Raw genomic sequence first — 22,965 nt, 5'->3', positions numbered from 1 at the left:
TGTCAGTGTGTCAGTGTGTTGACTTGACTATGACTTGCCCCAAACTGCATGTGATTATCAGATAGTGGGCATGTCTGTAAAGGGGAGACTCGTGGGTACCCATAGAACCCATTTTCATTCACATATCTTGAGGTCAGAGGTCAAAGGACCCCTTTGAAAATGGCCATGACCGTTTTTCCTCGACAAAATTTAGTGGAAGTTTGGAGTGTTATTTAGCCTCCTGCCAGTATTTCTCTTTAGCTTTACATCTAACTACATCCTCCGAAAGATTGTGTTAACGCGTTATTATCGCGTTAACTTTGACAGCCCTATAAAATACATTCGGAAACAACATAACTTAAGTACGGAAAACACAAAAGTCACAAAACTTCACTGAAAAACACGTCACAAGCGTCACTAATGTAACTTACAAAATAAAACACCGGTCTCGAACAACGGTCTCCTGGTTGAAAGGCCTGTGTTTGTTGGACCAAACCCCTCCCGCCCACCAGTCTTTCTTGCTTTTTATTCTACATCACTAGCTCTGAGCGCGGCATATTTATGCAGATGCATTTACATTGCAGTCAGTACAGACTACATGGCGTACAAATGGCATTATTGTGTCATTTATACGCCTTTTCGTGCGACCGGGCTGAGGTACAACAAAAATGGCAAGAATCATGCAAGTACATCAACTTCATTAAATATGCTGATCTACTTCAAGTGCTACATTTAGAGACATAAGAGATAGAAAATAATATTTGTTTTTATTTTATGAGCCAATGTGCCATCTGAACAGTTGCAGGAAGAAAATTTAAAAAATAGATCTTTTTATTCATTTATAAAGAAACCGATAAACCAAAATATTACGTTGTGGCTCAACAGCTGCCACATGTGCAGATCCATACCCAACAAAAATGTGCTCGTACATCATGATCTTGGTCATCCGAGGAGGCTTTTGCCCACATTTTACTGCAGTGACTTATGTGTTATTACAGATGCCTCCACAGTTTAAGTGACTGCAGCTAAGCAGCGCTGAGTGTAGGGCTTTAGACCAGATTTGATTTGTCTTATTTAAGAGTCCACTCTGTGGCTCTTTCCCACACAAAGCTGGTGTAAGTTTTGCTGTAGTTGCTTAGCAGCGCTTCTTTTTTTTTTTTTTTCTCGCCCCTCAACTAAAAATCAGCAACCCCCCCTACAATGCGAAAAGAACCTCAAGTACCCCAAACCCACATCCCCTGCTCTGCTTCGCTCTGCCTTGGCACAGGCCCGGGAGGCAGGCAGTTGACCCGGGTCATTACAGGGTGTTTATGGCCCACGGAGAGCAGCTGAGGGCCCCCGCTCTGTGAATTTGTGCATCCTCGAGAATGCGGGCCCTGCTGTGCTGCTAATGGGCCCTATCCAAGATGCACCTCACCCCCCCACCCGTCTCCTCGAAGAGGAGGGTTACTACGTCTTCTGATATCAGATCTCCTCTGCTGTGAATTCCTCCAGAGCCCGTAACGATTCCCCTCATCAAGAGGGATGTGCGGTTGAGAGCACAAACCAAAAGAAAACGCACACAATACTCAGTAAATGATTGCAAACAGAACCATACGTTTTTCTACAATTTACTTGCATTTCCCACCATCACCATATGGTCCAGAGTGATGAAATAGCATGGTCCGGTGGAAACACTATGATATAAATAACAAAGAGCATGTTGCATCACCGGCTCTGGTTTAGATCTGGTTCCTTTTTCTTTTCTCTTTAACCCCATACAGAAGAATCCACGCTTCAATATTACGACATAAAACATGGTTTTGTTTTGTATGTTTAAATGCTGGATTTAAATGCTGTTTTATTTTTCTTTTGTTCAAATCATTGTTTTTTTTATCATGCTAACATATTTGTATGGTTACTTATCTTTTTCTTTTTTTGTTTTATTCTCATGTATTTTGTGAAGCGCTTTGTAAACTTGTTTAGATAAGTGCTATACCAAATAATGCTATTATTATTATCATCACATATTAAAACACTTGGGAAAAGTAGAAATCTGCTGCCTAGCAGTATAATCATCATCAGGTGCTGCTCTAATGTAGGTTTAATGTGAAAGATTCAGAAACGCTTGTTCTCTGAGTACCTGCAAGATGCTGACATAGAGTATATGTTAAACAAACTTAAATGGGTCTAGAGCTGAATTCTGTTGAGCAACCAACCCTGTTCTGATTCTTTAAAGTGGAAATGAAGCAGTCAACAAAGTTAAGCTCAGATTTACTAAATGGATTTCCACTCTAATCAACTATTATATAAGAAACATGACAAGTGTAAGCATTTAAAAGAAAAAAGAAGCTTTGTGATGTCTTTTGTGGCAAGCGCGCCGCCATGTTGCTGTACTCTAGCCCGTTACGTCACCAGGTTGGTTGGCTCGGCTGAGTTCAACAGATACAACAGGGTTGTGTCTAGAAGGTAACCCTCAAATTGCGAACTTGAAAAAACTCTTGCGAGACTCGCAGCCCGACGACCTATCCTAACCTTAACTATTCGTGATCAGTGCTTAACCTTAACTATTCAAGATCAATTCCTAACCATAACCATCTCGCGAGAGTTTCCCAACTCGTGGGTTACCTTCTAGACCTGACCATACAACGATGGAGACAGCGAAAGACGGAATATAATATCATAGTCATCACAAACCAACGCAAGGCACAATAATATACTTTTGGAACAATATCTTACTTTTTAAACCCAAAGTGTTGACCATCTGACCGTCCACCGCTGGAGGCGAACCAACCTCGTTACGTATGCAGTGACGTCCCTCCAACATGGCGGCTCACTAGCTAGGTAACTAGATAGAAATTAGGAAATTAAATTTGTCTCAAATTGTGCTTTTAACAACTTTTTAAAATCAGATTTCATGCAAGGTGGTTTTTCTAATATATTTGGACACTAAAAGTGCTATAACATGCACGTTTCATGTCCTCTTGAAGGTATCTTTAAAGGCATGCCCAAGACAATCCACAATATGTTTATCTGGAGGGAAAGAACACTTCAAATCTCATGGTTCAAACATTTCTGTTACAACATTATATCAAACATGTCTCTATGCTGTTCCTTCCTTCCTTGAAATGAACAACAAAGTGTTGTTCAACCTCATCTAAAGGCAAAAGTGTTTCTAACAGGCGGCACATTGACCTGCAGGACACCTCTTTGTTTTTCAGGTTGCTGTTTGGGCCAACGATGGGGACGCCGTGTTCATCAGGGAATTCACTCTGCTTCGACGAGACCACCTTGCAGAAGAGCCTCTCAAAGACGCCGTCCAAAAACCAGAAGACCCCGTAAGTCTCCTCCTGATCAGTAAACACTGCACTTCCTAATGGCGAGCTCCACCTGCTTTTTTTTTTACGTCAACCATAAACTTCAAATGTCTAACTTGTTTTCCCTTCATAACTTAAATAATTGAGTTGTCAGATAAAACTAAATCAGCCAATAAATCTACTCCAGTGTGTTTACGTAACGCGCCGCACCAGAGGAGTGAAAAACCAGCCATGTTACACCTCAGTAATGAACACAAGTGAATGATGATGATCGGGGGACATTGGGAGTGGAGGGCGGGCTGACCCAGCTTGATGTGAAACAGGGCAGCATATGCAAACACATGCACTTAACACGTCCGAGGGTGGGGTGGCTTTTTTTGTACTCCCACTCTGTCATCACCTTCTGAGACATGAGTCCTGGCCGCAGCAGTTTTTCTTAAGCCGATCTCTCACCCAGATGTTTCAACTGATTGGGCGGGAGGGAGGGTTGAGCCGCCATTGTCACAGAAATCCAACGTCAAGCTCGCCTATCTCATCGTTCCTTTGTGATGGGTTTGGTCCCTGGCGCAATTTGAGAGGAATCTGTTAAAACTGATCAAAGGTTTTTGAACAGTTTGTCTCTTCACCACGGGGACATTATGTAATAGAGCTGACTCTGATTTCCCGGTTTACATGCACTTAACCCGCATACGTGACCTCCTCCGTGAGGTGAAAGGTGAAAAGTCCTTCCTACACATCCTTCACAAGCCTCCACGCTTCACTAAATGACCCTTTGACTTGACATATAGAATATTCAGCAGCCCTTTGAACGCTGATCAAATATGGTGGCATTTCTTTTGAAACAGACGATCTGCTTGAACTTGCCATCACTCTTTTAAAGCAGGATCACGAGGGCTTACTTTAACATTCACATGTGCAGGATAGCCTTACAGATCAGTGGCGGGCAGAGGTCACTTTCAGTTTTAAGAGAGGATCGGGGATCATTCTGGATAGAAAATCTTTATTATATTAATGTTCACGTTAACTTTGCCCGTCCTAGTATCTTAAAGTGACACATATTTGACAGTGTTTTGTTCCATCTTTGCTTTTTACATGCTCTTTTATATCCCAAAGGCAGACTTAATGGAAAAAACATTTCAAAACAATCAGAAGTCAAGAATGTAATTGCCGTGGTACTGTAGTTAGAAACCACAAACAGCTATATTTACAGCATTTGGATTTCATATTGTAACCAAGCAGCAGTGTGATTTATGATGCACTGACCTCAAGCAAATTTTTGAATTTGCATCAGCGAGTGGTTTTCAAACCAAACATCACACAAACGACATTTATATATCCACTCCCACATGCTGTATTCGTGCCATCCAGGCCTCAGATGCTCTTTATGGGTTTCACTACAGGGAATTTGGTTGCATTACTTTTTGCCATCAACACACAGGTGACATATGGTGCCTCGGAAGTGATAGAGCATCTCATTCACCTTTACTGTGAATTAAAGGAAGAGTTCAACATTGTGGGAGATTCACTTATTTGCTTTCTTTCCAAGACTTGAGATGCGAAGAGCTAGAGCCAGAAGACAGCTAGCTTAGCATAAAGATAAGCTAAGCTAACCAGCTGCTGGTTGTAGCCTGATACTTAAAGGGCAGGTCCATTATTTGTTTTTTTTTTAGAGGTTTTTATATCATTGTGTAGCCTGTTCCTTATGAACACCACTGGCTGTCAGACAGCCCTTTCTGACGGGGAACTGAAGCCATGATATCGCTCTCTTCAAAGCCACCAGACTACATTCATAAAAGCAGTAATTTTACCACACAGAATGGAGTATATATACAACCCCATTTCCGAACTAAACCTTTCAGTTTTTTCCAAACTTGGCACATCTAACGTTGACTCAGCTAGTGCTAGCGTTCACATTATTCATAACCTTATTGATTAGCTTTGATTAGCTTACTTTGGTACCCTACGTCACCGCTTTTTGCAAAGGCTGAGTGGGCATTTCCATTTAAAACGGAACAGAACGCAGATGGACCCGCCCCTTTAAAATAATTTATTACACGGCTGTGTTGAATACTCAATTCTGATTGGTCAATCGCGGCGTTCTGCGGTCTGTAATTTCTGTATTACAGACCGTTGCTATGTATAACAGACCGTTGCTATGGGCGCAGCTCTGATGTCGGACTCTGGCGGACCGTTTTTGTGTCAAAATATTGATTTCTTAAGTAAGTAGCTGTGTAATAAGCGGGATAATGCACAGCTAGCGGGTCATTGAATAAAAGTATTTCCCAAAATGTTGAACTCTTCCTTTGATTAATGAGCATTAGAGGTAGAACGTTTGGAGAGAGCCAGGCTGGCTGTTTGCCCCCTGCTTCCAGTCTTTATGCTAAAGGCTCCCTGGCTCTAGCTCCACACTTAATTCACAGGCACAAGTGTGGTATTATCAATCATATCATCTAATTTCCAACAAGAAAATTAATAAGCACATTTATCATTTAAACCACTGTTATTTGGCTAAAGTGTCTTTAAGGAACAATATCACTTTATTTCAACCTAAAAACAACATAGTTATCCCTTCTCCCTTGGACAGTGTTGTCTGTAATATTCTCTCTGTTGGACAGAAGCATGACAGAATGCTGCCCTTTGACCTTTAAATCTGATGCCACGATTATATAGTAATTATGAAGGACTTTTGCAGGATGTTGTGAGTCAGAATCTTTTGCAAGTTGCCTGCAAGTTTTATCTCACATGTATTAGAACGATAGGACAGTGGTTTCCTAAATGGAATTGCCATCCTTTGCTACATGTATGATGCTAGCATGTCTTCAGATAGGGAGCCTGCAGACTCCAAGGAGCCACACTTGTGATTCCTTTCCGCACTCCGTCGATTCGGCTCTCTGTACGCCTGTAGCGCTGCTCTGTGTTGGATCTTGGTTCAATATTAAGCTTGATTCCAAGCCAAGAAAAACGCTGCTTAATTAGCGAGCAACCCAGGAGGCGGATCTCAGACTCCAAAGTGTATTCGCTTTCTCTCGTTTAACTTTCATGAGTATGTGCCAGGGTCGCTCGGTGGGCAATAAGACTGACCTCCCCAGCACCCTTTACCCTATCCCTCAAGAGGGCCACAGATGAATTGTTCTCTCCCAAGGAAAGTGTTTTTCCTGGCAGCCTCAGCACGAGCTACTTCGACGGAATAGAGCCGTCTTTAACAGCTTAGGCCTAACATACCTTTGTAAATTAACCCATATTTATTATGTGATGGCAAGCGTGTACTGTAGAGCTTCAAGAATGTCAGCATTCATAAACAAATATCAAGTAAGTTTATTAGGTTGAGAGGTTCCTGAATCAAAAGTGTGCGGGGGGTCTGATGGCTAAAATGTTGGCTGCCGAGTCTGAGAATGTCTTTCTTTTTCTTCTCCGCAACATGACTGAATGAGTAAGACTGTGAAGATAAACAGGAAAGCTGGTCATAAATCTCTCTCTACGACTATTCCCACTCATTGTTTGGCCATGAATGAATTTTTCCAGCAGCTTTGAGAGCAGCATCTAACTCAAGAACCTGCAAAATATGTTTTTAAAATGTTTTGTTATACTGTCAGATTTATTTAATTGCAGGGAGATAACTAATCTCTAACTGTTTGTCTCTGTAAAATGGAAACTTTAAAGGTTAAAGAGGAGTTTGAAACCCAATCTCTTGAGATTTTTAGTTTCTGTTCTAAAGGCGATGCACAGGTGGCGTCGATACTACTCGACCTCGGGGTGATTGACGGACAAAGAGGAAAAGAAAGGAGGACAGCGAACAAGTATTGTAAACTTCTAATCTTTGTCAGAAAGTGAAATTGAGAGTTGGGATAGAAGAGAAAGAAACAGCCTTTGGAAAAGAAAAGAAAAGGCGATAGAAGGAGAGACGCACCACTCGTTTTTTTCCTCAGCTGGCTGTCGTCTAGACGGCAAAATGTGATCATCTTGTCAACAGACAACTTGAAAGTGGGTTACTGAAAGATGATCCTTCATTTACCGGATGAGTGTGTCAGTTTCTAGTTGTATTGGTGTGAAGGTGAAGTTTCCCAACAACAGCACTAACCTTAGTAACTGTATGTTAGCTCTTCCATATATGATCAGTTGTTAACTTAAAATATTGATTAGTGCAGCTTTAATGTAAAACAGCATTTCTTCCACTGCTTGGTTACCTCCCAAGAGCTTATTTCGTCTCTAATTACCAGAGGTGGGACCAAGTCATTGTTTTGCAAGTCACAAGTAAGTCTCAAGGCTTTGCACCAAAGTCAAGACAGGCAAGTTCAAAGTCCTAAATTTTGAGTTTCAAGTCCTAAACAAGTCATAATGTGCTCTTCACCAAATGTAATGACATTTTAACAGCAGTGTAACTGGCGCCAACAGGTGCAACTTGATTGGATGCTGTCGGATTGGTTCCAACAAATTAGATCTGGGGAATTACGTGTAAGATAATCAAATTCAACTCCCAATAATATTCTCCAAAAATGAAGAGTCCAGGGTTCAACAAAAACATACCACTTTTCGGGGATTCAGCAACGAACAACAAAAAATAGAAATTCAGTTTGTTCAGTTCAGTTATTTCTCATCACGAGTAAATCCTCTTCCTAAAAAAAATCAATAAAGGATCTCTCAAAAAGTAAATAAACCCAACATCTCTGATGTTGGACGAACATCTCCATCAAGTATTTTCAGGTCAAAAGACTCAAGTCCAAGTGAGGTCACGAGTCACTGGTGTTAAAGTCCAAGTCAGGTTGTAAGTCTTTTATTTTGTCAAGTCGAGTCTAAAGTTATCAAATTTGTGACTTGAGTCCAAGTCATGTGACCCGAGTCTACACCTCTGCTGATTGCTACTTGTATTTCTAAAAGCATAAGAGGTGAAAAAGGTGGACACAAAGTACAGCAGTAGAGACGTACAGAAGTACACAGAGTACTTCTAATTAGTTCCTTTTACTGTGTAAACCACCACTGATTGCTGCTATCGGTCACATGTTGTGTTATCCACACCAATAATGTCCGGGATAATATGGGTTGTGTGACAGTTAAGTGTTTGCTAATGACAGTCATTAGAGCCCCACTTTACAGCAATGACTCGAGGCCCGGTGTGAGGACACTTCCACCATGCCTGTCTTCACATGTTTCATGGAACGGCGGTTAGGTCCTTTTGCACTGTTGTTTTATTTTCTCACCTTTTCTCCCTCTCGTCTCTCTGTTAGATGTTAAACGTCTCTTCCTCTGCTTCTCTCACTTCATCACATGCCAAGCAAGTCGGGCTTTAATGTTTTTACATGCTCAATTGCACCTCAGGCAGTAACAGTCTGGGGCATTTTTTTTTTTTCTTCCTTTTTAAAAACCTTCAGGGTGAACAAGTGCCGAGACGGTTCCGCCTTTTGGCAGGGTGTCAGGGTTCGAAGTAATTGAGGTTGGGCGAGCGGGGCCAAGGGCCAGTCGGGGTGGCGAGCGGGGGGGAGCACTCAGTGGCCGAGAGGCAGCAGCGGCTCGTCAAGAGAGAGAGAGGCCCATCGCTCAGCTGCACGCCGTTTTGGCAGCTGTGTTTTGCATGTAGCGCCAGGTGGAAAGGGCAACGGTCTTGCACAATTAAACACTTCATTTGTCTTCATTAAAAGGATGGGCATGTTAGTTTTGGCAGGCTGAGAGGATGTTTAGGCTCAGGTTTTTTTTTTCCCGCTATGTGCTGTGTTAACATGTTAAAAGTTAAAGCTTTAGGGGATTTCTGAGCTTTTATGTCGTAAAATAAGCTGACTTTTAGCCATGAGCTTCACGGCCTTAAAGGCACCCTGTGGAGTTTTTGACCACTAGTAATGCTATCGAGCAAAGTTTGAAAGACTGGGTCCCATGCTCACACATGCTCAGTCCTGCCTGTGGTTTTACACTATTCTAAAGATTGACAGTTCCTATAACATGCTTAGAAATATAGCAATGTGCCAACAAAGGACTGCAAGGAGAAGACATGGATGTAAACCATGTAGTTTTGAATTCTTCCAAAACAATCGTCTCTGAAAATGTTTCATGAAGAAGGAAATGCACTCAACACATTTATTCGGCCTCAAGAAAACACACAATGTATGTTTGTGAGAAATAATGAATGTAAACATAATATACATATGTTTGTTTACAAAAAAATCACCACAAGTTACCTTTAAAAGAATAGTTTGACATTTTGGGAAATTTTCAGTGAAATTTAGAAAAATTATGTAAAAATCATATCGTAATTACAATATCAGTCAAAATAATTGCAATTACATATTTTTTCAGAAACGTTCAGCCCTATTGCCAACCTATTGGCCGGGACCAGTTGCCAGGCAACCAGTGCAGACTCTTGGAAGGCCCATAACCGCTGCGTAAAAGGGTGAATCGTCCAAAAATTTCTAAAAATTATGAACTATTAGATTATTAGTCTTTCTTCAAAATCAAAAAAAAAAGAAAAGTGTCTTCATTCTCCCCTTGAACTGTGATGCATGCACATGCAGTAAGAAGTGAAAGATGCTGAAAAGTAAAAAACCTTGTACGGATACTGATAGGGTGCTCTTTTTATTGACCTACTGTATATCTAATCAATCCATGCAGGAACACTGAAACCATACATTAGTGGAGCAAACGAGCTCCCACTCATCCCTACCCTCTGTTAATAAAAAGTATGTTCTCATGTGCTTATATTTATTCATTTTCAGGGTTGTTTTCTTTCGAGCAATCAAATTCTCCGGATCTGTCCTCGTTGCATGCGATTCCCTTGGTTGTTTATTAGAAACACTGCCTCTGTGCGTAGCCGCTCATGCTATAGTTGGATTGGAAAACCTCGGGTCCAAACAGCGAGTTAATAACTGCTTTCGTGATGCCAGTTAGCGATGAATGCCAATGTTTGTTTTTGCATAGCCAAGCCAGCTATTTGAAAGATACCCTGACTCCATTGAAATTAGCTTGCGAGACAGGCCCGGACAACACTTTTTTTTGCATTAGAAATGATGCCTGTTGTGCATTAAAAACAAGAAAAAGAAAGCACTGAACAGCCGAGCAGCGAATGAGGAGACATTTTGCTTTCCTGACTTGTGCGCCTTGGCTTGCTGACTGGTGTTTGGCACACGCGAGTGCTGTTTGGAGGCCCGGTCCCAGCGCTCTTGAAGAAAGTGCTGAGTGCTGGTGAATGCGGTGCGAAGCCACGTGGCTTTGGACTGGAGATCTTTCTCTCACCCCTGTGTTTGTTCCATCAACATATGTGTTCAGTAAAGCCTTGGCCCTCGCAGCACCACATCGAATATCTCCCCCTCGCTTGATGTGGTGTCACACCAGCGCGCTGTGGGTGCTGGAGTGGTGCTGCTGAGGTAATACCACCAGGGATAAGACCTCACCACAATACCCACATAACAAATGTGGGTTGTGTGTGTGTGTGTGAATGCATGCAGCCAGTAGTGTGTCTGCTGCTGGCTACCGTTGCACGCACACTCCCATCTGCAGAGGCTCATGCACAGCGTACCCTCATGTAATCCCATAGCTGTTTGTATTTGCACGCCGACGTGTGCGTGCGCTATACGGGAATCCATGTGATTTCTGCGCCTTTTAGAATTCAACACTATCGCATGTCACCTCGCACATCCACAGCATCCAAAACTATGTCTTTGATTAATGGGCAGAAACCTCCTCCCTCTTCTTCCTCCCCCCGTCGTCCTCGCACTCTTCTGTCCTCACCTCCTGCAGTATCTGCTGCTCCTCCTCGGCGTGTGAAGGCACGCACACATTTTCCCCGGCGAGTGATTGATTTCTAATTGTTTACGTTTCACTCCCCGTTGCAGATGTTTGTATTCCGCTCCACGTTCGGCACGCATTTACGCAGGCATGCACAGACACAAGCGGAGACACACTTGTACAATGGGGACCTGTTGATGCCAAAAAGTTTCATCCAGGAATTTTTTTGGGATGTCTTAGCCCTGGGTTTTGGCACCGCGTGTACTAATTGCCTCCAAGTGGCGATAGTTGCTATTAAGCCTCTTATTATTTTTTGGGGAGTTCTGCGTGTGTTTGGGCACGTGGGCAAAAATCAGTCGAGGCCATGAATGTGGTTTCATTCTGGTTGAGTAAGAGGCTCATAAGAGAAATTCAATTTTGCAGCAGAATATTGCAGCCAAACAATAACATCTCCATCTAACGAGTTCTTGTTCTGGTCGGGAGTCCCCCACCCAAAATCTTGGAGCTGTTTTATAAAAAGTCAACAGAGAATGTTGCTTTGAAATAAGAATGTGTCTCGGACAAGTTGTGGTTCTTGACTTGAAATAAACTGCAGGGTGGCAGTTACTAACTTTAATAACTTCTGTGGCACTCCAATGTAAGCTACCGTGTGAGGTGTTCATAGTTGGCGCTTGGCTCAGGCGAGCCTGCAGTACAGCATGTAGCCAACATCCAGTGTAAGCAATGGTGTTTTCCCGCAGTAATAAGCTGCTGCTGAAGGATCCCTGCCACCCATGCGGAGCGGAGTTTAGGTTAAGCAGTGGACAAGGTGCAACCCAAAACGGATCCCTGTCTTTGATGTGGGCTCTAATGGCTCTCTGTGGTCATGGTTGGGCATGTACACTACAGTAGCAGAACAAACATACACATCTCCCAGTTTTCCTATCTGGAAAGCCATGTGCTGGTTTGATGTCTGTAGTATATCCAGTACAGCTGGGTGGTTTACTGGAAGGAGGGGCTGCAATTTAAAGGTCACAGATTTGATCACTGACAGAGTCCTCATAGCCCTGATTCAGGATCCCAATGAAGTTATGTAGAGGTGCTTAGTCTTCCTTTCTTTGAGGGACATTGATGCCACCTTAGATCAAAAAATGCCTCATTAATCCAGTGTTGGGAACCTTTTTTATGAAACATGTCCGTGACACCTCAAGTCGAATTGTACATTATATCTAAAGGAATTAAAAAAAAGATGTGTTGAAGAAGAAATCCAAAAGATGGCACATATTTAAGAGTTTTTAAATCGATTAAAAGAAAATTTACTGGCAACTATTTTAGGAAATTAATAATTGTTTGGCAATTTTGCTTAAGAAATGGCTTAAACATTTAACTTATCCTCATACAACAGTTTGTATGATATATTACGAAAAGTTATTTCTCATTTTTTTGTGTGTTTTCTGACGAATGTCAAGTAACACGTGTCATTTTCCGCTCCTTACATGCATACAGTCTTTTCAAAATAAACTTCCGTCTGCACAGGAATCAACTTGGTTAGAAGTTAGAAGTTACGTGAAAAAGAAGTCAGCGTTTGGGTTGAAATAACTCGGGAAGTAGCGCAACTTAAGTACGGAAGTTACGTGACAAACAAATCAACGTTGACTTCTGGTTTCACTCGGGATACGAACAGTTGGTTTGCTTCTCAAACGTGTGTATTTCTTTCTTTTCTTTGCCATATATGACAGTAAAATTAAATATCTTTAGCTTTTGAACTGCTGTTCACTGCATCACTTTGGGGCTCTGGGAAGTTGTGATAGAGGTTTCATAAACCAAATGATTCCTCTAGAAAATAACTGTCAGATTAATCAATAATGAAAGTAATCGTTAAAATATTTAAGCTCAGCAATCAGCCAGGACAGTGTGTAATATTAAATTATTTATATGTGAAAATAAGTCAAAACATGTGAGGAGTTTTCTCTCACTACGTCTTGATGCCTCTCACACGCTATCCCAAACGTGATCCCATCGTAACACAGATGAGGGGATTATTATAACGATATAATGGACTTTGTGCCTGAGAGAGAGAGAGAGGCTGTAACAGTCGAGCAGCGGATTCATAAAAAAGGTCTACATTTTCAACATTTGTCCAACAACAGCTTTTCGCACCATTATAATCATCAACAGTGTCCTTCACCTCACTCGGTCAAAGTCGTTTTTGGATGACGGCGAAAGATTTGTTTCCAAAATGTAATTTAAACTTTGCTCTTCTGCAGGGCATCAAACAGTAGAGCTTGTCTCTCTGTGAGTCGCGTATTCTTGAAGGACTTTAAGGCCTTTATAGGCCGGCGCTTAACTCAACATCTCTGGTTGCTTACAGCATATTGAAAGAAGGTTTTGATCTACACAGTGGTCTCCCTCTGTTGCATGCTGAGAGCCCATCACTGCAAACTGGTGTAAGTACTCTGAGCGTAAACATGAGAAAATCAAGACCGTGAAGTGTGTGTGTGTATGTGTGTGTGTGTGTGCAGGCCCACAAACACATGCAAGCTCACACCCTCCTGCGCACACTCACAGACAGTTTTTTGCTCTCGGGGAGCCCTGGGAGAGAAAGTAATCTGTTCACAAACCACAAAATTGAAAAATGACCCTGACACTCTTCCAAGCTGAGAAGTGAACAGCGCTTGCAACACAAGAAGGCATGCTCACACCAAATCTTTATATAACACGGAGGTAAGCCTCTGACTTCAAATTAGCACAATTTACTGTAAGGATCTCTTTAGGTTTGCAGGTAAAGATACATGTGAGTCTCTCATTCACTCTCACATTGTCTCATGTTGGCAACGCTCTCACACACACACACTCTAATCTTCTGCAGGGCATAAAGCAGTGGAGCTTGCTAGTCTGTAAATGGTATTCTTCGACAACTTTATGGTCCTTGGCTGGTGCTTAACGCTGCATCCCTGGTAGCTTATCAAAAGGACGGACACACACACAATTTTTTTGACTTGACGTTGTGGAGAAGACAGCAGATGTATAAGAAAAAAGGTACTCAAAAAATCTCAGAAATCCAATATTGACTGGTGTTTGAAGGGCAATGTTTTAGGAATCAGTGTGTTTTTACATCTCCTCTTTATCTTCTGATTGTTTGACTAAGCTTCTCTTATTCTGTGAACCCGGTTGTTTAGTTTAGCCAAATGTTAGCTGGCTTTACCACAAGAGCAAATGGAGGTCTATTTAAAAGAACTAAAAGTAAACGTGATATACTGCTAATTAACCTGAGTTTGTGTTGTTTGATTGCAGCTGTTATAACTAATCCAAAGTACACAAAGACCTCTGCCAAACAAAGCATCCAAAGGAAAGTTTTAGGTATAGTAATGACCAAGCGGCAATGCTGAAAAATGAAGCCAACATGGAAGTGCCAAAAACTGCAGTTCATTGAATGGCCATTTGAGGCTCCAAAAGTGAGTCAATCCCCACAGACCCCCCATGTTAAAATGCTGACTTTACAGCAGAAATAAACACCTTTACAGCCTGGTATAAAAAACAATTTTGGTTCATGACAACTGTGCGGGGGTGAATGTTTGTATAACTCACCCGTTTAAATTATATTAAGGATTAAAGTTAGGCACAGCTGAGGGTGTGGCCGCTTTGAGTGACAGATGGATGCCGTACCAGCTGCTAGCTGTCTGCTCTGCTGTGTCCCGTCTCGGCTCCACCGACGATCCACCTCTTAGCCTAACTCTCGGCTACCAATGTGGCGACGGCTGGAGCCACCCACTTTTGGGGTCGTGTCTAGAAGGTAACCCACAAGTTGCAAAAACTCGCAAGACTCGCTGCCCAACGACCTATCCTAACCATTCAAGGTTAATGCCTAACCTTCAGAAAGCTATGGGTGACGTCACAGAGACTACACATAATGTTTCTGAAGGATATTCAGCAGTATGACATTATTATAATAAACATTTTTATGCCTCTGCGCCGGTGACAGCCATGGCCGGAGGCTTTTGGGTTGTCCGTCCGTTCATCCGTCTGTTCATCTCATCGTGAACGCGATATCTCAGGAACTCCTTGAGGGGATTTCTTCAAATTTGGCACAAACGTCCACTTGGACAAAACACGTTTTTGGCCATAACTCAAGAATTCACATGCTAATTATGACAATTTCACACAAATGTCTAACAGGATAAAATGATGACGTGATGGCATTTTGGACAGACATAGATGTAAACTGCAACCTGACTGGTTGGCGGAGGCACACAACCGCGAGGCGGTAAATCTAGTTAAACATCTTGTATAAGCAGAAGCAGCTTGTTTTAGATGACATGGCCTTGTGGTCTTCTTCCCCAGATGCATGTTACCCTCTCCGTTGTACAACAATTCCGCTGTGGTTGTGGTTTAATTGGTCTTGCTTCTGAGTGCTGATGCATGAGGTTTATAAAATGCTCTCGGGCTGATTGTGAGCGCGGCCCGGTCTCTTGATTCGAACGCAAGCGTGGAAACCACGGAGGCTTCGAGAAACGGGGCCTTTTTCTATTCATCCGTCAGCGTGGCATTAACTCCAGAGATGCTTCCCAGATGCACGCACCGGACACTGAATTTGGAGAAGCTGATATTTTGAGCACGGCAAAAGTAGTCAAAGCCCATGTGTGATGCCAAAGCGATTTTAAAGGATCAGGATTTAAGCATGTGTGTATGTGTATGTGTGTGTGTTTTTAAAATGTTGGGCTGTTTGGGCTTTGGGCTTAGAGGTCTATTCAGAAGTCAGAAATGGAGACTGACCTTTTACAAAACAAGAAAACCAATATCTAAAAGTCCTGTATCGACCAGCATCTGGCGCTTTAAAGGATGCGCATCCTCCCACTCACAACATGCGTGCAAACTTCCTGAATTCCTTTTTCTCCAGCTTCTTTTTCTGAATCCCGACCCAAATCGCAATGAAAGGTGACCCAGCGGAGCATCGAAGCTTCCAGATTTATGAGCCCGTAGCGCACGGCGAAGGCCCCGCGATGAAAACATTGCCTGGAGGCCTCGGGCCGGGAGCCAGGGTGTTAGTTGACCAAAGACAACTATTCGTGTTGCGTTGTCCCCCGATGAAACGTCTGCATTGTGTTGTCTGTGAGGATTAATCATGTCCGTGATTTATGATATTAATCTTCGCATCGCTGTGGAGCCAAATGTGAATGCCTGCGGTAACAATATAAAGCCATCAATCATTTGATCGCTGAAGAAATCATTAATATTGTGCAGAAAGAGCTCATCTCTATTCAGTTAGAAATGAATAAACCTCAGAAAGGAGAAACATCCTGTTCAGCTCATTCCTCCAGTGTTGAGCACAGTTTCATTTCCTACTTTAAGAATGCACTGTATACTCTTAGGTTATGATTTGTGGCGCCTCGGGTTTTACAGGTTGAACCACAAGCAAACGAGCAGCATTTCTCACAATCAGCTTTTCTGAGTGACCTCACTGGGATAATGATAGGGGATGAGGTACGGTAGTGGAGCTGCTCTTCTACTACGTCTTTCACTGGGTTGCCATAGATGATGGAGTGATGGGTGGGAGGTGGAGGTGGCGACGAGGGAGAGGTTTTAAGGCCTGGCGCTGTTCTGCCCTCAATTGCATGGCGGCGCGCTGCAATAGACACCAATTAGAGGGAGGCGTAGAGTGAAGCCCTTCTAGATGAGCTCAGCCTGTGGCTCCTGTCTGGCAGCGCTCGAACGGGGGGGCCCCGCTATAGCTGCTTTTTCTTTTCACATCTTCTTTGTCCTCACATCGAGAATTTGATGACGGTAGCAAAGCGAGAGCAAAGTGTTCGTGTTAACGGTAATGATTTAAGATGTGTACATGTATGCGTGATGTATGGATATGTCAGCTCGGTCTATGGGCCGGGGGGGGGGAGTGAGGATTTATTCTAACACCCTCTTATTTTGTGTCTGACACCAGAAGCTATGGGTTTTGTGTAAACCTCTGCCACGTTTGGAGAGAGCTCGGACCACCCCAAACACTCCAGACGAGTCTCGTCCTTCTTCTGTTGCGCCTCCCATGGACTCTGTGTGTGTCTGCGTGTGCGTACGAGGCAGCCGGGAGTTGAAACTGATATTTGGAGCTCGTAGATTTGCACTCTAGAAACCCTGCTCCTGCAATATGTTATTTATGAATAATTTATTGGTCCGACCTGCTAAGAAATATCTCTTTTCTCTTGCCTTCCTCCGGCTCTGACCTCTCTGCAAAGGTCAGAGGTCAAAAGTCAACAGATCTGGTTGGTCTCTCGTTCATTGACACTTGACCTGTAGGCTACCCTTTTTTGCATCTGCCGAATAATGAATAATACATGCAACATAATCATATTCAACTTAATAAACACTATTTTGAGAAGCTGAACTCATCAGTCGGTCTTTACAACCTGTTGAACAGCTTTTGAGATGAGCTTTAAAGGGACTTGTAGTTTTGTCTCTCAGACACAAGATGCTGCTCTTGAGCTTTAAAGGCTGCAACAGAAAGTATTTCAGGTGTTGAGAAGTCGGTGCTTTTTTTCTCTCTCTCTCATAATTGATTGGTCTTTGAGAAAATTTGTGTGCACACATTTTACAGAGCGTTTTCCGTGTCTCTGTCGCTTTCTTATACTTTGAAATAAGCAAGGTATAAGAAAGGGAATCTAGCCCCCCAGAAAATAGTCCCAATTAGGAGTCAAGATAGACAGAAGTAATGCCGGGTATTATTATGGGCAGCATGCTCGTGGATTTTTCTTTTTCCTTTCCTCTCTTCTCCTGCTTTTCAGCTTTACCGCCTGAGCAGCTGCTGCCTGTATAACGGTGCAAACACCTCACTGGTAGGGAGTTCACTACAGTAGCATATTTAGACAGCTGTAAGCCCAAAAGCTCCTGCGAAAACAGGGTAGAGGGTTTTTTTTTAATGTGGGAGTGGGATGGGATGGGGGTGCGCTGATCCATTGCAGCTCTCTTCCTGTGCGGTTACTCTTCAGCCATGCATCCAAACGTTTCCTCTCCCTCTCCATCACCTGGGCAAGCTTTGACTTGACGCTAACCTTAAAGGAGGACACATGAGGTTTCTTTTCATGAGCGTGCGCTTGCTGGTTTTTGTTTTGTAAACTGTGAAAGAGAAACTGGATGTGATTTCCACATTTCAACAGAACTATAAAGGAACATAGCCCGAGGCGTGAGTTTTGCAATATAAACTTTCCTCAAAGTGTATTTAAGGGAATGATGTATTACTTGGCATACCAGTGTAGATATTACACACAGACAGTTTCTCATCTCTTTCTCTCTCTCTGTCTCTTTAGCTCTCACTCTCACACACACAAACGCATTACCCACAATACACTCAGACACACGGATACAGGCTCCCATGACGAGCAGCAACCTATCATCATTGCCCAAGTCCTGTAACTCCATATCGTAGATAATTTGACATTTCCCCGTGCAATCACTGCCCACAGACTTCAAGACGTGGACATTTCTTTTAGGCCGCATCATAAAACTTGTAGGCCGCATCATAAAACTGCTCATTGAACAGTAGCTTTGAACCTGCATCCACTGACTTTAACTGATTTTTTGGCCACTTGGGGGCAGCAGAGACAAGTTCTGAAAACAAAATGAACATGCTATCATGTTTTAAGTTATGATGTTGTTACAAATATTTGTCTATCTGCACATCCAGTAGATATGTAGCAACGTTATCATTCATTAGGAGTCGTGTTTGCAGCCATCTGAGTCCAATTTTCACTCCCCTTTTAGTTCTGTTTTTGGTCTCCACCAACTCCTGAAGGAAATATGTGGCTCTTTAGTTGTTAAATATCCCACTGTGTTCACCAGCTTGGAACAACAGATTCTGCATTCACTTGTACAATCTGTAGGCAAGATTTTAGTATAGCTTTAGTTAGCTGAAATGCAATCTCAGAACCCACCGGCTATCGTCTGATGATGATTTAGCTTTTTATTTATTTAAAATTAGCTTGTAAACTTGCTACTTGTGAAACAATCCGGTCGTACACGCCTTCTCTCAACTCCAACTCCAGTCTCGCATCTCAAGTTGTTAATCGGACTGTAAAAACATGAGCAGCGCACGGAAAAGGAAGTCTTGGCACCAAAACCCCCAGAAATATAGCCCCTTGCCCCCAGAGGCTTATCTGTCATCAGACTGATATCCGATGGGTTACAAAATTGACCAGCTTGTAGTTAACCTTGTCTGTCTACTGTTAGTGGACAGGTAGCATGCAGTTTGTTTTTAGATCTTTTCTGGTGCAAAACAGCAGCATGAGTGCGGTGAGAGTGAACCAAAACAGTAAAGTTGGGGGCTGGAAAACCACAACAATGAGCTAAAAGATGCTGAATCTCAGAGAGTGGGGTTTTCACTAAAAAACACAAATGTCAACCTCATGGTTGCATGAGAACAAATCTTCTGGGGACCAAAAATATCTGTACAAAGTGTGGCATGGCAATCCATCCAATAGGTGTTGAGATATTTCGGTGTGGACCAACTGACAGATTATAGAATATTGATTATAGCTGCTTTAAACATCCCTGACAGATATGACATCACACCAGTGATGTAAATAAAGTGGAAAATAATCACAAATTAATCCAATGATTGTGTAATGCTACTGCTTAGTGAAGACAGACATGAATGATTTCCCCACGCAGTTCTCAGCATTCAGTTGGCACCGCTGGTCCTCCTCTTCAGTTGGCGAGGACGCCGCCCCTGTTTCGCCTCCGGTTACATACAGAGAAGTGATGTCAGCTATTTTCATTTGCCATTATCTTGTGGTCATGCTTCTTGGATTCTGAGTTCCTTGAAACTTGGCATTGCGTGGCTACAACAGCCTCATGTCCTGTGAGTTTTTTTTTTCTTCCAAAAGAGTAGCTTTAAAGCTCCTCTTCGCTGTCGGGCGGGACCCTGAGGGGAAATTTGGAGGGGAGGATGGGTATAGTTTTGAGTCGTGTTTATCTTGAGGCTTTGGTGAAAACCCATAATATGTGTCCCATGGGCCATATTTCCTTGTTGACCTACTAGTGAGCGCTCTGTACTTGATATGCCAGTGGTTTTGGAAAAGAAGGGCAGGACGGCGGGCGTGTGAGTGCTCTTTTCCATATAGATCTGCGATCGGCTCAATGGGTTCCGACAGGCCGAGCTGAAACGCTATCCAGTACATATAATACAAGACGGATGGAAAGAGAAAAGAAGACGTGATGGAGTGACAATCTTAAAGAGAGAGAATGCAGATGAAAAGGAAGTGTGTATGGTTCATATGAGTCACTATATGTGCTCTTTTTCCACTCATGTCATTTAGTATCCGTCTCTCATTCGCTTTCTTCTCTTTCCTGTTCATATTAACAGAGAGCCAGCCAAATGAAACGGTGATCAGTTCATGATGTATCCATCTAAGGATGAATGACATCCTCCTCCCTGTACCTTTTTTTTGCAGTTCGGTCGCATCTTCTATGCGTCTCTCAGCTGATTACAGAAGCATATGGGTGAGGAATGCTTGATTGCGGAGCCGCACCGTGGCAGGCTGATGGATTGCTTCCTCTCTCTAAATGTGGCTGCTGCAGGACAAAGCCCAGTCCATGTGTTGAAGCGTGGCTGCTTGAAAGAGCTGTCAGCACTCCCAGCACCGTGGCAAGTTACGGACAGAGAGGCGTATTGCATAAGAACTTTATGTCATCTCTCAATCATGCATTTAAATACAATGTATGCAGCTCTTAATTTGCCCTCTCCCATCATAAGAAGACAGCGACATTGCCTGCAGTTTCTTTATAAATGTATCTATTTCAATTACACTTACTATGTAAAACTTTCTCCTCTAATTATCAATTGAGACACTCTATACAGCTCTTTTTTTTCCTGTGCCTGTAGTCTCTAAGTCGATAGCTAAGAAAGCCTTTATGTTCAAAGCGCCCTCTGATAATAATGGAATAATCTAACTGTAAATATTCGATCCATATCATCTTTCAACTAGTTCAAATTTGTGCAGATATCACGGCCAAATTTGTACTTGTTGTAACTGAAATGTGTGCATGTGTAACTTCACTGTCACATACAGTGTGGGAACTTTGAGTGCTGAGCTGTCGCAGGCGCAGAGGCATGATGTTTTTGGGTCGTCCATACCATTCTCATGAAAGCGATATCTCAGGAACACCTTGAGGGAATTTCTTCACATTTGGCACAAATGTCCGCTCGGACTCAAGGATGAACTGATTAGATTTTGGTAGGAAGAGGTCAAAGGTCAAAGTCACTGTGACCTCACCTCTGTGCCATTCTCGTAAACGCAATATCTCAGGAACACCTTGAGGGAATTTGTCAATGTCCACTTGAACTCGAGGATTAACGATTAGGTCAAAGGTCAACGGATGGAGTGACCTCACAAAAAACAACATGTTTTTGGCCAAATCTCATGTATTCATATGCTAATTATGACAATGTCTAACAGGATAAAATGACAAAGTGATGGTATTTTGGACAGACACGAGTGTAAACAACTTGACTGGTTGACGGAGGCATACAACCGCGAGGCGATAATTCTAGTTCTGCTTTGAATTTGTACTCAGATGTTCACAAAAGCCATTGTTTCAAGTAGCCGTGTGGTGTTGCAATTTGTGCACAGATTTTATTGACACAGTTTCCCTTTTTCTGCAATTTCAAATCTGTTCTACACGTTCACAAACACACAATTTTTTTGATTTACAAAGCGTGATATACAACCACATGTTTGAACCCATCATCATGAAGGACAAGGACTGAGGTTCAAAGCCAGTTTTCACAGATTTTAAATTGGCTGGCTCACATTTGAACAATAATAATAACAGCCAACATGTTTCATCCTGGGACGAGCCTTCATCAGGAAATGAGTGATTGCTTGAGAAGTGTTTTGTTGAAAACCTAATAGCATGCATATACAAGATTTCAGTGAATTTCTGTGTTCCTCAAAGGGAGTTGGAACAATGTGCTCGAGGTGTCGTCCATTTTTCCTTTAATCGTTTCCATATTTGTAGGTCAGGCACAGGTCACAACAAGGAACTGAAGTACACACGCCCTTTTGCTCTGCTCGTTATTGCATCATTATTTAACCAAGTGAAAAATGTCAGATTTCAGAGGACGCTCCAAGGGTTAAAGCCTCCTTTGACCACCTTTATCATATTACTATCCCTTTCTCTGATGGTCCCAGCGCCAAAGACAACACACAATACATTTTCGACAATGAAAAACACATGTTACTGATGTGACTCAATTTTGGGGTTAAAGACTGAAACCGTAGCTGCGTGCAGCACATACAGGAGATCAGACACGTCTTCTTGTGGCTAGAAGAGCTTCGTCTCTCTCCGAGTGTAAATACTCCGCACTCGCACATCGTGAATAATAAGCCGCTGAGACAAACCAGGTGCCTTTTTTATTTGGAGTCGCTGCTCGGTGTCTCTGCTCGTGTCTCGTTTTGCAATTATGAAAGAGGTTAACAAGAGCCTGTTTCGTGTCTGCAGTTCAAGAAGACCTGTTTTACAGCTTTGAACTTCATTTCTCTCAACTCTCATGTCATGAATGCAGTAATTAGTCAGGATGTTGCTTCTATACGTTTATTGGCATTGTGAAATTAGCTAAAATTAGCTGTTTGCTTGAAGTAGATAATTGCAACATTTATTATATATATAGGCTTTCCATTTCATGCACTAATGCATTTTCCTTTTTCCCTTACTAACTATCTATGGATCCTGACATGACCGTGGATGTCATATTTACAGTTCTGCAATCCTGACGGAGCCTATTGCAGCCAAAAACTCTTTGGTTTCACAGCGTTGATTACCGCAAACGGCTGCAATATTTCTTCATCATTACGCACACTTTTCCCAGACAGCCTCCTGAACAAAGCTGTCCAGGTCTTGCACTCGTCACAAGTCTCAGAAACACTACCTCGGAGCTAAGCGAACTCGGTCCTCACTTTTAAGCAGGGGATTGAGTTATCAAACTTCTTAACAAGGAAAAACATAAAGTCATGTTCAGACG

General features: G+C 42.5%; 1 protein-coding gene across 3 annotated transcripts in view; it reads left to right on the top strand.

Moving 5' to 3' along the window:
- Positions 1 to 22,965, top strand: part of LOC119481187 (ADAMTS-like protein 1) — a 104,848-nt gene that overhangs the window by 37,681 nt on the left and 44,202 nt on the right. For all 3 annotated transcript variants that reach the window (XM_037757898.1, XM_037757897.1, XM_037757901.1), the window contains exon 2: positions 3,180 to 3,296. In XM_037757898.1, coding sequence (XP_037613826.1) covers positions 3,180 to 3,296 — 117 coding nt within the window. The remainder of the gene's footprint in view (positions 1 to 3,179; positions 3,297 to 22,965) is intronic.

The sequence above is a fragment of the Sebastes umbrosus genome, chromosome 22 (genome assembly GCF_015220745.1).
Source record: "Sebastes umbrosus isolate fSebUmb1 chromosome 22, fSebUmb1.pri, whole genome shotgun sequence".
NCBI lineage: Eukaryota > Metazoa > Chordata > Actinopteri > Perciformes > Sebastidae > Sebastes > Sebastes umbrosus.
Note: the sequence above shows the minus strand (reverse complement) of the source record. Positions and strands in the feature narration are given on the sequence as shown.